The sequence below is a fragment of the Alligator sinensis genome, unplaced genomic scaffold (assembly GCF_000455745.1).
Source record: "Alligator sinensis unplaced genomic scaffold, ASM45574v1 scaffold103_1, whole genome shotgun sequence".
Taxonomy (NCBI): Eukaryota; Metazoa; Chordata; order Crocodylia; family Alligatoridae; genus Alligator; species Alligator sinensis.
Window position 1 is genome coordinate 1,464,347 of NW_005842226.1, and position 15,242 is coordinate 1,479,588.

Sequence of the window (15,242 nt, forward strand, 5' to 3'; positions counted from 1 at the left end):
TTCAAGACAGCACACATCAGGCTCCTGGTACAAAAGCAGAGACAGGGTTGCTGGCCACATTTCAAAGAGGGGGAAACTGAGGCACAGAAAAAAAATCCCCTGTCAAATGAGTTGAGACTTTTTTGACAAGATTACAAGTTTGATTGATTAAGGTCATCATGTGGCTATTACGGACTTAGATGTCAGGAGCAGAGAACAGAGGATGGGGGCAGGGGGCTCCTCAGTCACTGAGCCCAGACCCTGCTGTGACAGGCAAATGCGTCATGTAATCACGTAATTTGTGGAGCTTCCACTTGGTCCCGCACAGCAGTTTGATTAAGAACTTAGACTGATGAAGATGAACCTGGCCCAGGCATTGAAATAACCAAATGATGGGGCTCAGAATGCATCTGCAAGGGAATCACCCACGTGTGACCCTGTTTCTAGCAGGGGCTCGCAGGGCTCTGTTCCCAGCGTGCTGCTGTTCAGCTTTGTATCAGTGACCTGGGGGGAGCCCTAAAGCCCTTGCTGACAAAGCTGGCAGGTGAGGTGTAAGCAGCACAGGGAGCAGGGGGCTGGCACAGAGCCCTGTGTATCATGTAGAGAGCTGGGAGCAGGAAACCGTTCATATTTCAGTGCATCCATATGTAAGGTCCTTCCACCAGGAAGGATGGGGAGAGGGGGGAGGATCAGCTGGCTGTAGGCTCCAGGTGATGCTGCAGCCTGGAGACCTAATGCCTCTCCTGGTTCTGTGAGCTAGGGAGACTTGAGCAGGAGCAGGGAGGTCCTCTTCCCTCAGGTTTTGGCACTGGTGCAGCTGCTACTGAAATCTGGTGGCCAGTTCTGGTGTCCATAGGTCAAGAAGGATGTTGATAAATTATACAAGGGTCAGAGAAGAGTCACAAGGGAGATAAAAGAATTGGGAAAATACAGGCTAAAGTCAAGGATAGCCCTCTTCCCATGAAGGGAGCTGGCCAGTGGACAGCTTGCCAGGGTGCGGGGCAGATTCCCCATCACTGGGCCGTGAATCGAGACTCAGTCTTTTCCAAAAGTTCTGTTCATGTTGTCCTGGGCTGGCCAGGCCTGCACTGTGCAGGAGGGTAAAAAAGATGATTGCAATGGTCCCTTTTATTGCCTATGGAAAAGGTAAGGGACTTGATTTGCACACAACAGTAATAATGGAGCCAGGACTCAAACCCTGGAGCCCCAACTGTAAGACCTGTGCCTGCCCCATGGACCCCTGAGATGGATGGTAAGAACACTCTGGGTTCCAGGAATAAGTATTTTAAAAAGCCAGGAGATTTGGAAGGGAGCTGAACCTTCCTGCGTCAGGGGATCTGATCTGACTGGGGTCAGGAAGGACCATCCTCAGCCAATTCTCACATCTGTCCTGGGGTCTTGCCCCTTCTACCATGGCAGCTATTGCTGATGGCTCTCAGGGTCAGGATCTTGGGTTGGTCAGGCCCTGGGTCCAATTCAGTGCGGTGATTCCTCTTCTGCCTGTGGTGTATCCCTGTTACAGTACCATTTCAAGTCAGGAAACTCAAAGTTGCAGCCCCACCCCGGGCACCTGTAAATCAGCCCCTGCGCACCCATGGCATGGATTAGATCTGCTTTTGCACTGTGGGGCTGGGCTCTAGAAAATGCATGTGTGTGAAATGAAACCAGGTCAGCCTGACACGTACGTCATTTACTATCTGACACACAGGTGCAAGGAGTGGGAGCCAGCGCCAGCCACGTGGTAGGAAATTAGATTCACAGCCGAGCGGCAGTGGCAAGTGACCCAGCCCCCTTGCCCTGCCGGAGCCCAACAGAGTCCAAGTGGCAGGGGCAAACTGTGAGCAGTGGGCAGCAGTACAGGGTGGAGAGGGAGCCCCTCTCTTCCCCCCCTGCACACTGTGGGTTGTTGCTCTTGCATTGTCAACAAAGAGCAAAGTGGATGAGGGAGAGCCAGGGTGTTGGCAAAGCTGCTCAGGGGGCTTTGTCTGCTCACTGCTCTGGGATGCTGGCAGAAGTCCCAGGGGCAGCAACTGTAGTTTTACTGCTTGCAGAATGGCCTGGAGTGCTAGTCACCACTAGAGCAGGCTACCCCCACCTACAGCTCAAGGAGGTACCAAGAAAGGCAGAGGTGGAAACACCTGCCACTATGCTCACCTTCCTCTGCAGGGTTGTCACTGGCCTGGGGACAGCACCATCTAGACACCCCCAGTCCTGGCAGGAAGCAGAAGGGACACCTTCCCAACATGGCTTGGCAGGGACAGAGCCTGATGGTCCCAGCCTCTCTACTGAGCCTGGTTCTAACCTGGGATCAGCTGTCTGACAAGTGTCTGTCACTCCCCTTCTGTAGGCTATTGAGGAGCAATGGCTCTCAGTCCCTAAGGAGGTGGGCTGGATTGTGATTCAAGTGCTAGCAGGGGCAAAAGACTCTCCTCCTATTCCCAACTCAGAGGCCTCCTGCCCTGTGACTGCCACAGCCAAGTCTCCCTGAGCCTCATGGCCAACTGCATTAGTGAGAATGAAGGCCACCAGTTTCTGTAGCCAGTGCTATGAAAGGAGTGATGTGGCCTGTGTCACACTGGTGCCTTTGACTCCTCAGCCCAAATGGCAAGGTGCCTGTTTACACCTTGGTCAAGTGGGGGCAGCTCGTAGCAAGACCCCAAAGCAGGGCACGATGGTGGACCTCTGGAACCATAGCAAGGCACATCAGTGGCTCTGCACCACATCAATGCCTGCTTGGCTATAGGAGCGCTTAAGCCAAGTTGATAGGCCTCAGTTAACTCAAGCGAGTTCGCATGTTCACATGTGCTAATCTAATCTATAAACATTGGTGGTTTGGGTGAGGGCTCAGCTGACTCAAGTTATTGACTGCTGAGTAACTCAGGTTGAAAACTAGCGTGGGCAGAGGAAAGCCCAAGAGCTTCTATGGGATCCTCCCTCATCTTCCCAAAGCCAGATACTGCCAATGAGCCTCTCAGCTTCCCCAACAGAAACCTCATCCCGGGGCTGGCGCACCCCTCACACAGCAGGAGGCAAAAAACACTACCCCTCCAGTGTCCACCAACAGGGCCCAGTGCAAAGGGCAGATGAGCAGCTGCCATGAGACAGGACCACTAGCCATGGGATTCATGGAGAAGGGCAGGGGCAGGTGGGTGGTGGTGACCTCTGAGGTCAGCTGGTGCCTCTGCCAGTAACTTCAGTGGGGCCAGGCCCACGGCTCCCAGCTCCTCTCAGCTTTCCCCTCTCTTTTCTTTGGGCAGATTCGACAGACTTCCAGGAAAGCTTCGTCACTTCGGGAGTGTTCAGCGTTACGGAGCTCATCCAAGTCTCCCGAAGTGAGTACTATGTGAGCGGCGGCAAGCTTGCGTCACTGCAGCTGCGAGAGCTGCCAGGGCACCGGGGTGTTCACAGGGGGCTGGTGAACTTGCTGTTCCTGGGTGTGTCAGAGCCATCCAGACAGACTTCCCTTTCCACCTTCACAGCCCCTGGAGCGAGAGCAGAACACGCAGAGCTCACTGCAGGCCTGGTGAACAGGTCTGGGCAGGGCAGGTGGCCTTGTGTCAGTAGCAGGGTTACAGAGCCCCTGGAAGACACCAGTTAGGACTGGTGAAACAGCAGGGAGGCTGTTGGATCCAGGGCGGAGTGCACCACTGGGGCAGGTTAAGAGATACAGTCAGCAAATGCTTTTCCCTTGGAACAGGCCCAGGGAAGCCCGGGATGGGAGCACTGTGCCCAGCATGGGCGAGCACACCCTTCCAGTCCTCCCCCATTGCCTCTCTGACACACCTCTCTCTGTTGTGGTCCACAGCACCGGTGGTGACGGGTACAGGGCCAAACTTCTCTCTGGGAGAGTTGCAAGGTCATCTGGCCTATGACCTGAACCCCTCGAGCACCGGGATGAGGAGGACGCTCCCAAGCACCTCCTCCAGCGGGTACGTACTAGCAGGTCCAGGAGGAGACGGCACAGAGGGGGTGGAAAAGCTAGGGCAGGTCTGGGCTTGGCTTGGCTGGTTTGGCCCTTCCCTAGAGCCTGCCTGTGCCTCGCAGCATGGGAAGGCCCAGCCATATGCATATCCTCAGCTGGTGCATGGAGCCTGCATGAGAGTCATGTGAGCACGCGCAGAGCTGCCCAGGCACTCGTGCACACATGGCACATCCATTCTGAGGGCTGCCCGCGATGCACAAAGGGGGGCACTCACTCATGGAAGCAGACGCCTGGCGCCGTGCACGCATTGGACATGGAGTCACCTGCCTCCTCCCTGAATGTCCACGTGGAGACAGCCCCCCCAGAGACCCCAGCAAAGAGACGGGGCTGCACATGGAACCACCCACACACGTCTCACATGTGGGATCATGTGGACAGTCCTCTCCCCCACAACACATGCAGTGCAGAGTTGCGAAACAGCTCCCCTGGCCCTGCTCTGCCCCGTGCCCCTCAGTATAAATCCAGGTCTAGTTTTATCCTGGCTGGGGCTGCCTCCTGGGGCCAGGCAGGTGGGCACAGCCAGCTTGCCTGGGTTCCTCTCCTCCCCTTCATTCTTTGCCCTCTCCCTGCCTGACACGACCACCTAGGTGAATGCATTCCTTCCAACCTGGCCTAGAGCCGAGCTGGGGCTGTCTCACCAGGCTCTGCAACCCTAGCCTGGATGGGGATGGGGAGGGAGGAGGAGAGTGCTTATTGTTTAACCTCATCAGTGCTGCCTCGTATGCCAGGGATGTGGGGCCCAGCACAACCCTGCAGGGAACAGATCCAGCAGTAAAAGGGTTAACCTACATTTTTTTTTTGGCTTTGTGGCTTCCAGGCCCAACTTTGAATGCCCTTGACCTTGGCAGCTGTAGTGCTGGAAGGGGGTGGGGGAGATGGTCTTGTCAACTCTAGCAGGCGAAGCAGGGCCAAAGCTACTTATGACTTGGATGGGTGACAGGCCGAGGAGCCCTGAGGTTCTGCAGACAATAGCTGGGTGACCCAGCAGTGGGGGCTGTTCCCTGTGATGCAGGCCTGGAGCTGTGCCCCAGCACACTGCTCGGGGCCATGTGCTGCTGGAGGTGATTTCCTTTGGAACAGACCTCCGAGGCTTAGGGAACTTGTGGAATGAGCAGAACTGCGAGCACCAGACACAGCTTCCACCCTCAGGTGGGTAGATCTGTCTCCCTCGACTCCCTCTCGTGATTCCCAGGAATATGGTCTTCATCACTGCCTGTCCCAGACACCGTGTGGCTGTCAAACAACCCCTGCGCTCCATCCCAGGAGCCCTGTGCACAGGGAGATGGGGGCTATTGTTTACGTGCCCTGTCATGTCAGTCGGTACAAGATCACAGGCTGAGCCGAGTGCTTGCTTTGGGCCTTTGGGCAGCGGTCTGTCCTGGGCTGGGGCTGGGAGCAGAATTTGGCCCAGAGCAGCCTTACCCTTTGCCGGGACAGGCCCACTAGATATTAGATGGGTTGTAGCTGCAGTCTCTGCTGAAAGGACAAAGTGAGCGGCACAATGCCCTGAGTTTATATATAGCTGCATTAAGCATCTTGAAACTCTGCTGGGCCAAGTTCATTTCTGGTGTAACTCGACTAGTGTTGCGGTGAGAACAGACTCTGTGGCACCCTGTGGAGCCCATCCCTGGTGCCCCATTTGCAGTGGTGTGGTACCAAGCCTCCATCCTTGCTGCTAAAATCTACTGCCTTGTTGTAAGGATCTCAAAGCAAAGCCCTCTGGATGTTGGGTTTCCAGTCTCTGGTTCTCCTGATGTGCAGACCCCAGTGACCTCCATGGACACACTGCTCCACTGGAGAGTATCCCTGTAGCTAAGAAAGCTTTCCAGTAGCTCTGGGGCTGGATGACCCTGGGCTGTTGACTTATGGGACAAAGGCTACAAGACTGCCCCGGATTTGATGAGGGTCAAACAGCAAAATCACTTCCCTCCTAGAGCTGAGAGTAGAGCCCAGGTGTCTCAGCTCTCACTCCTTGGCTCTGACCAACAGACTGGTCCACGCTGGAGCTGCTGGTGGAACCCAGGAGTCCTAGCTCCCATCCCCCAGCTCTGTTCAGGAAGCAATTCCAGTGAAATGGCTTGGTGCCTGGGTATTATTGAGGTGATGTTGGTGCTATGATGGTCCAGGAGGTATGTGAAAGGCAAGAATTCTTGTGGGCAATATCTTTTATTGGACCAACTGTATGATTGGCATAGACATAGGCAAGCTTTTGCATATCACAATGCTCTTCCTCAGGCCTCGGAGACAAAAGCAGACACAGCTGAGCTAAACAGCAGCTGGAACTGATGCCTGGACACAGCCCTGTGGGTTAATCACTACTAACTATATCCCTTCCCCAGGAGTAAACGGCACAAATCTGGCTCCATGGAGGACGACATAGACACGAGCCCGGGGGGAGAGTACTACACCTCACCCAACTCACCCACGAGTAGCAGCCGCAACTGGACAGAAGACATGGAAGGGGGTAGGTCTGGCATCCATCCGGTACCTGCCCCTCTCCCCGGTGAGGCAGCCCCTGCCTGCAGGGCCCAGGCTGGCCTCTGATCCCGCTGTCTCTTCCTGGCTATGTGTCAGCTTGGCTTCCGAGTTGGTTACAAGTTCAGGGAGGGAGGGGCAGGGCATAGGGCAGGGCAGGGATGGGGCTCTTCCCATCTGGCCCCTGAAGGACCTCCTTCTAGGTCTGCTCTGCTGTGCACTGGACGTGGCCACATGCACAATACCTCTTGGGGCTGAGCTGAGTTCAGGGGCAAATTCTCTGGCAGGGCAAGAGGCCACAGGAGCAGGAATTGCAGCCCAGTCTCTCCAGGGCTGTGCTGGAGGCTGTGTATCCTCTCCAGCCACACACGGATCACTAGGGCAGTGTCCCATGGTTTGTTGGCATTTCGATAGCCCTGCCCAGGGAAGCCCCTTGGGTGCCCCCAGGATAGCCCTGTACTTGAGGGCCAGGCCTGCCTGTCTCTCACACTCATCTAGCTACCCCATAACCCCTCACAACATCGCACTTGCCCTGCACCCCAGCCAGGCGCCTGCCTGCCCCGCCACTGCCCGCACCACAGGTGCCTGATATTATTGGGGACAGCTTGCTTTCTTGTGTAGGTTTTTGTCTTCCTGTCTAGACAGCCCAATTAGCTGTTCGTTAAGAAAGGGGGGGAGTGGGACGGGCTGAGTTAATTAAAGTGATACTGCCCCTTTTTCAGATGCCTGCTTCCCAGACTCCCACGCTCCTGGGTTTCTTTCCTTAAAGCCATAGAAGGGGCGAGGGGAGGGGGGGAGTCTTTGCAACTTTTACTTTGTCTTAATCCAGCGATGTCTATTCCCCACTCCCTCTCCTGCCTCCTGAAAGCACCGGTTGCAACCCAAGCTGGGGAAGGGGTGGCTCACAGACTTTGCTGGGGAGAGCAGGTGTCCCTTGGATGCTGGAGAGCTGCTGGGCTAGAGCCATGGGGGATGCTAGCAGCTATGTGACAGAAAGTGGACTTGCCACCAGTTTTACCAGTCCAGGGACAATTTTTAAGGGGCCATTTTGCTTTCAAACTGGGAGCATCAGTCTGGTCCTTTGCCCCCAACATCCACACAACCCTGATCCCAACAGCCCACCTCTGTGTGTGTGCGTGCATGCATGTGTGTCCATCTGAGTGCTTGCATGCATGCGTGTCTGCTATCACAGATCTGCCCCTTTCAGGGGATGCTTTTCCTTGAGGCACCCCAAGAAGCAGCCTCCTTTGCTCTCCCTCTCCCCAAGGACCCCCAGTGCAGATTCTAAGGGACAAGCCTTTGGCTTTGAGATTGCACCTCCTCTCTGTCCCCGTCTTTCCTGGTGATCAGTGGCACTCCCCACTCAGAAAGCTCCTTCTTCGCTCAGCTCACAGGAAGGGGGGGTGTTCCTCCTCAAAGAGGGTTCAGAGACTCCCCAAACTGCACAACGGGCAGCTCTGCTCCAAGCAGTCCTCCCTCGGACTCTGCTGTCTCACTAGCTCTACCCGGGGACTATGCCTTTCTCTCCCCATCTCTCTCAGAGCCTCACTCTTCCTCTAGCCCAGTCAGCCACACTCGCAGCAAAACTGCTGCAAAAGGATGGTATCAATCCAGGCACGAGCACCCAGTCAAATGAAACACATTATGGGGAACCAGCTGGGGAGCAGTCTCTGTGGCCTGCTGCAAGCCCCAGATGGTCACCTTCCTTGGGCAGGAACAGGGCTTTCTAGGTGTCCTGTTTATGAAGCTGCTCACAGCAAAGCCTGCTCATGCTGAGCCTCCCAACGTGTTCCCCAGCAGGGACAAAGGGGCCAGGAACAGGTTTCAGCTGGATGGTAGAGACGGTTTCTCACCCTTGGAGCAAGAAGGCTGGGGAAGAGCAGCAGGGCCCAGACACCTGCCTGGCTGTGAGGTGAGGCTCTGGGAGCTTGCAGGCACCCAGCCATCCCCGTGTTCCTACTTTTTGGACAAAAATAATTTATTTTGCCCTAAATATTTTTTTTCCAAAAAGAATAGTTGAGCCCTGCTGAAGCGTGGGGACATTAACAGACCAAACGCACTAGGCGGCTATTTAAACAAAGAAAAGTTCTTTGCACCAAATGGTAGCAAACCCCCTTATCCAGCTGCCTGTTCTCGTTGCTGTTCATTACTGATAGCAAGAGCCCCCCATCTGCAGTTCTTGCAGTTCTTTCAACCTGTCGTTAAAGACCAGCTTCTAATAGCGACCGGGTCTTGCTGGCGCCTGGGGTGCTGCTCCAGATAGATTTCACAGGATTTTTCAGTTGCTCTTTTGCTCTGGTTATGGCTCTGCCTCCCGGGGCCAGCAGGAGAGTGCAGTAAAACCTGAAGTCCAAAAAAAAAAAAGTTAGGTCAAAAATGTAGATTTGGCCTCATGGACCCATTTTCGCCTCTTTTTTGCCAAATCGTTTGCATCCAGGAAAAAAAGAACAAAATATTTCAAGAATGTTTCTGTTTTCCCATTCACTTCTGCGCCTCGCTTGGCTGCTCCCCTCCATTTTATTTTTTAAAAAAGGGCTTAACAATTGCTCCAGGCCAGCTAATGTGTCTCGTTCAACCCCAAACAATTGCTTTTGTGTTTCCTGGAGTTGTGAGCAAACTGCATGAGATCTGCAGAGTGCCAGGCAGGCTGCTCTGGAGGACTGCAGAACAGAAATGTCACCAGGACCTCAAACTTAGATTGTGCTTTGGGTGTTGTCAAATAGGGGCTTGCACTGGGGCCAGTTTACCCCTAGCAAGCACCTGAGTACCTTTGGCGTGGCTCTTCCTTACCCACTGGCCTACAGAGCAGTGCAGGGCCCAGATCAACCAGCACACAGCACATTTTAAGCTAGGAGCTAACCAGTAGACAGAGCCATCCCTAGGGGGTGCAAATCGGGACGACTACCCCAGGCCTCGCACTTTGGGGGACCCTGTGGAGCCGGGCCGGCTTCATGTCCAGCCACTTGCCACCTCCCTCCCTCCCCCACCACCGTACCACCGCCAAGTCCAGGCCCCGCACAGGCTGATTTGCCCCAGGCCCCGCACCCTGCTATGGTCATCTCTGCCGGTAGATACAGACTGAGTGATCAGGAGCACTGAACTGATAGCAGTTAGCCTGAAGGGTGCAAGTGGCAGCACAGCAGCTGCTGAGACTTTGTAAGCATCTTGGCAAAGGAGGATTGCTAAGAGGCAGCATTGTGGTTTGTAGGGCAGCATGGAAGGAAGCCTGTGTGTATATCAATACCCACAGTTCAATCCCGTGCCCTCCCAAGGCTGCTGTCTCCTACTTGAGCAGCATAGGCTGAGGAATGCTGTCCACAGGGGCAGGTTGGTATGGTCCAGAGCCAACGTATTGCGGGAGCCCAGGCATTCTGCACTGCACACACAAAGCTGCCCTGGGAGAGCATCTTTGTAGTCTTCGAAATGACTTGCTCTGACTCACGCAGCTGGGAGTGCAGAGCTGGGAATGGTGCCGTGTGTCCAGGATCCCCACCCCTGCTCCCCCCTCAACACCTGCTCCGATCACTGAGCCACACCACACCTGCCCTGCAGCTTGCTTCTCATTTCTTATGGTTAGCTCCCTATGGTGGTCTTGGCTCAGTGGCTCTTGAAGCCATCAGGGATCAGAGAGGTGCATCAGCTGCAGGTGTGCACATGCACACATCCATGTGCTCTGGTGTGTGTGCATGTATTTTCATGCGTGGGGGCATATCTGTGAGTTCACTTGTGCCTGAGAATGTGCAGATGTTTTCATTTGTGTGTACGCATGCATGCATTTGTGTGTGGGTGGATGTTTTTGTATGTGTGCTCACATATATGTGCATGTGTATATGTGTTCACATGGGTTTGTGTTATGTGCAAATGTGTAAGTGCACATGCTGTTTCATATGAGTGCCCCCCCCCCAGCCTTCCTGAGCCTGGCATCCCAGCAGCGCACTACACCGGCTGGTGGGGGCAATAAGCCTTGTGAGAAGTGACGTGCTTAGCCGGCGTGTTGGGGGGGGTTTATTTCAATCCTGTACTGGATGTTCTGTGAAATCCTCCTAAATGAACGTCTGAGAAAGGGCTAAATCCATTAACGCCGGCTGGGCCACATGGCCGCAGCTAAAGCCTCCATGTCATTGTGGCAGCAGGATCGCCTCCCTCTAGGAGTGCCAGCCCATGGCACTACCCATGCCCCCACTTAGGGCCAGGTCCCTAATATGCTGTCATGGAAATGGGCAGAGAAGGCAGACCCCCTCTTTACTGAGGTGCCCAGCATCCTGCAGGGACTTACAGAGCCTGGACACAGGGCAAGGAAGACTGCAGGATTCCCTGGCACAGAGGTACCAGGGAAAACTATGGCAGGGCTGAGTGCAAGGAGGGCAGAGAGAGGGACACAGGATTGAGCTAGTGAGTTGGCAGCAAAGAAAGGGCAGCAGAGAAATAGGGAGAGGGGTGGATGGAGGCTGCAGTCCATCTTCCACTGTCATGTCCATCCAACAGAGAGGCCAAGGAAGAGGGAGCAGACAGGGAAGGAACCAGTCCACAAAGGTGGCTCTATGGCATCCTATGTAGACCCCCTTCTGGGCTGCCCTTGGGGGCTGGCGGCCCTGGTATGGGTACAGTACCTCAGGGGCAGCAGCCTCCCCACCCCACACTGTGCAGCACAGGAGAGCAAGCACGCAGGGCACCTCAGCTCCCTCCCCAGCACACCGGTGCCCGGGGCTGCCTGCATCAGACCTAGGTCGCACTGCACGGGGGGAATTCTCTTATGGCCTAAGGAAGGGCAGCGCATGCCCCAAAGCTTGTCAAACTCTTCTCCCAGCTATATGATTGGTCCAGTAAAAATGTCACAAGAAGCCCCTGGTGTAGTGACCCGATGGGGCCACAGGGAAGGAAGGTGTCCCATCCATCAGCATGGAAATGTCCCAGGCAAGGAGGCTTCCACGTCCTGTGGACAACAGCTCCCCATCAGGACAGTTTCCCTGCTCTGGGGCCTCCTATCAGCCTTCCCACCCCCCCAGACAGCCTGAGCCCGCCCCTCCCCCTTGGTGTTTATGCCATTCGGATCCTCGTGCTCCGTCTCATATCTCCTCCTGGTCAGCGCCCGGCCAAGCCAGACATATTTTTAGTTCTCTTAATCTTTCCTCATAAATCAGCAGCCAACTGTCCGAGCTGGGGCCCAGAATGGGGCAGGGCAGGGCTGGGCTGCAGGGTGTCCTGTCCCGCGCCTGCCGGTGACTCAGCAGGACCTGCCGCTCCACTGGAAGGCGAGGGGTAGTGAGTGCTGGGGACGCTCAGGGTCGGGGGAAGAAACAGCATCTCCGTCCTGTTTGTTCGCCCCTGCCTCCCCAGACCTCCGTGTCCCACCTGGGCAGAAAGCCACAGCCCAGCAGCCTTGCTGGGCTCTGGGGCAAGGTGCCCGACTCCCACAGAGAAACCAGGGGGCACATACATGGCTTGGTTTTCCTTAGGGCCGACCCACTGGGCCCTGGAGCACCACGGGGTGTGCTTGGTTCCAGTTGTGTGGCCCCACTGCAGTCTGGCACCAGTAACGTACCCAGCCTGGGCCTGCATTTGTGCCCTGGGCCTGTTCGCCCTGCCCTGGGCTATTCAGTAAACTCCAGCTGGAAGGAGGGGGCAGACCCGGGGCAGGTTAGAAATGCTGTCCTGTGCAGGGGTATACTGGGAGCAGCTGGTGAAGAGCACAAGCTTCCTCACTAGAAAGGGGAGAGAGACTTTCATTCCATGGCTCCTCCACAGATGCACATGCACACACGTGCTGGCATGCCAGTGTGCACCTGCACGCACACACCTGCAGGTCATCCGCATACACATCCGCACATCTGTGGGTACCTACACACGCATCCACACACACCCCTGCACACACAGCAGCAAACCTTTCATCACAAACACACCTGCACACCCAGGCACACACATGCACATCTGTGCACACCCACAACATGCACACAACACAGCACATCTGCTCCCATTTACACACACACATCTGCACATCCACTTGAGTATACACACACGTGTGCACATCCCATACCTGCACACCCAGCTGTACCCATAGCTGCCCAGCCATACACATCCATGCGCACATACCACCTGGGCGTGGTCCAGTTGGCATTTAGGCATCCCCAGAGGCCAGTGCTGGCAGAGCCGACATGCCCCGCTTAGCAAGTGACTTGGGCCCTCGGTTTCTACCTCCTTAGCCAGGAGCAAAGTGGCTGCTGCCTGTGGGCCCAAGGGCTCTCTTCGGGCTCCTGTGCCCCCTGCTGTCTCTACTGCAGCAGTAACCTCCCCATATTCTCCAGGCTGATCATCCAACACCAGTGACCCCATTCATCTCCCCTGTTCCTCAGCTCGATGGGCTCAGTGCAGCAGCTAGCCTTGCTGCCTCCAGACATGGCCAGTGCTGGGGTTAGCCTCACTGCAGAGATGGGACCTTCCTCAGTGCAGCCCCTGACACTTGAAACACTTTCTCCCCACCCCGGTCAAGGAGCTCCCATCAACCCCTAGCTGTTTGGCATGTGTGCGCCCCCTCCTGACACCAATGCATACTCCCACCCTAGTGTGCCCCCCACCCAGGCTGAGGTGAACAGCCCAGCTAGGCCCAACCAAAGGGGTTTCTTCCCCTCCCTCTGTAGGCTGTCGAGCAGGCTTGCCAGCCCATCAGGGCAATTGTTTCTCACTCAGGATTACTGTCCTACTGGATCAAAGTGCTGGCCTGGCTAGGCCAATGTGCAACCCCTGACAGCAGCACCCCAGAAAAGTCAATAAAACCATGGGCTGGGGGTGTGGGAATATCCTTCCTAATCTGGGGGAGATCAGGCTATGCAGTGAAATGCTCCCCCAACAGTACCACTCAACCCAAACCCAGCTACATCCCTCCCCTTTGTCTCACTCAACCTTAAGACAAGTGGTACCCTAACGATTGCTGCTTTTTTGGCCCCCAGGCATCTCCCCGACCGTAAAAAAGACAGAGATTGACAAGTCACCTTTCAACAGCCCGTCGCCCCAGGACTCCTCCCCGAGGCTGAGCAGTTTCACGCAGCACCACCGTCCAGTCATCGCCGTGCACAGTGGTAAGTCGGGCGTCTCTGGGGCATCCTCTCGGAGTCTCCCAAAGCACGATGGTATGGCTCTCTTGCTGTGTGATGTCAAGACAGGGGCGGCCTGTGTGATGTCAGGACAGACAGGTGGTCACACTGCTGCAAACACAGTGGGGAACTGCTGGGGGACCAAGTGGTGCTGTACAGACCAGTGGGAACACAGCCAGCCTGTGCTAAATTGCTTCTGAGCTGAAGCAGAGGCCATGCAGCCACGGGGAAGCCAGGAAATCTCTGTTCTGTTTGGACCCACATCCGTGCAGGGAGGCAGGAGCAGATAGAGTTCAGCCAGGCATTCAGCTCCCTCTGGGACTGATGGTTAGTGTGGACTGAGCCTATGCAACCTGTTAGGGAGGGGGCTATGACGGGCACCTGCTCCAGGCCATTCCTACAGCAGCTTCTCTAAGTGGGGCTGGACTGTAAGTGGCCGTGGGTACCACTGTTCATGTATCGAGCATGCCTCCTGTGCACCAGGCGAGGAGTCCATGCCACCCACTCCTGAGAGGCAGGTAAGGATCCTTGTTCTCACTTTACAGAGGGGAAACTGAGGCACGGAAATATGTTTGATGACTTGCCCAAGACCACAGCATGGAGTCAGTGTCAGGGGGAGGGGGAGTCCCTGGCTCCCTGACCTGTGCTTGGAGCCCACTCCCCCGCCGCACTGCCCATGTGCTGTGTGACAGAGACATAGGTGTGAAGCAGCTCGGGTCATGAGGGGCTGCCAAAACAGGGGCCTTTCTCCTGCTGCCATGAGCCCAGAGTGCTCCTGGGGAGGGGCTGGGGAGCAGGAGCGGGCGCTGGGTGTGTCTGCCTGGCCTGGTTCTTGGAGTGAAGGCCGCCCGGTCTCCTGTTTGTCTCTCTCCCCCTCCAGGTATCGCTCGAAGCCCACACCCTTCATCTACTCTGCATTTCCCCACCACCTCGATTCTCCCCCAGACAGCCTCCACCTACTTCCCCCACACCGCCATACGGTACCCGCCTCATCTCAACCCGCAGGACCCTCTGAAAGATCTCGTCTCCTTGGCCTGCGACCCGTCCAATCAGCAGCCTGGACCGGTAAGGAGCTGGAGAATCGTCCCTTTCTCTCCCACCACCACCATTCCTCGCCTGGGGCCTGGGTGGGGGAGAGGTCCTGACTAGGCTGATACCACTGGGCTCCTGCCAGACTGGCTGGGTATATCCCTCCCTGAAAGCAAGTCATGAGCCAGGATCAACCCGATCCAAAGGACTCAATGGCACCTCTGACTCCCTGATTATCCCTGTTTTGTGGTACAGCCAGTCCCAAGGCAGTCGGGGTTGGGGCTAGAGGAGCACCTGGCCAATAGGTTAGATAGAGTGGTCTGTCTGGCTCTTACAGGGCAGGACTCCCTTAGCACACATCTAGCACACCATGCACGCCCCTGTGTAAGGGCTCATCTAGTGCTTTGTTCAGTGCTTCAAGTGGGCTGGCTTGAATGCAGTTGCAGAAGGCACCTTTTTTTTGTACCATCTAGGGCAAGCAGTGCTGCCTGACCCACTGCCCCTGTCCTGGCGGGAATGTGGCAGACAACAGATGTGGGGCTGGTGACAACCCCATCACCCCTCACAGACCACGCCAAGCACTAGTTTGGCTGGCGTTTAGGCTTGTGCTGACCCCTGCGTGAGGACACACCTCACCCTGGGAGAACATCCTCTCAAGTGCTGCAAAGAGATAAGAACCCTAACTCTTT

The 15,242-nt window shown here is 55.8% G+C and overlaps 1 protein-coding gene across 1 annotated transcript in view; it reads left to right on the forward strand.

Moving 5' to 3' along the window:
- The window catches only part of NFIC (nuclear factor I C), a gene marked incomplete at its 5' end in the record, with an annotated part of 96,006 nt that overhangs the window by 52,721 nt on the left and 28,043 nt on the right, over positions 1 to 15,242 (forward strand). The window contains 5 exons of the mRNA XM_025208317.1: positions 3,237 to 3,311; positions 3,785 to 3,908; positions 6,301 to 6,425; positions 13,381 to 13,509; positions 14,405 to 14,589. Coding sequence (XP_025064102.1) covers positions 3,237 to 3,311; positions 3,785 to 3,908; positions 6,301 to 6,425; positions 13,381 to 13,509; positions 14,405 to 14,589 — 638 coding nt within the window. The remainder of the gene's footprint in view (positions 1 to 3,236; positions 3,312 to 3,784; positions 3,909 to 6,300; positions 6,426 to 13,380; positions 13,510 to 14,404; positions 14,590 to 15,242) is intronic.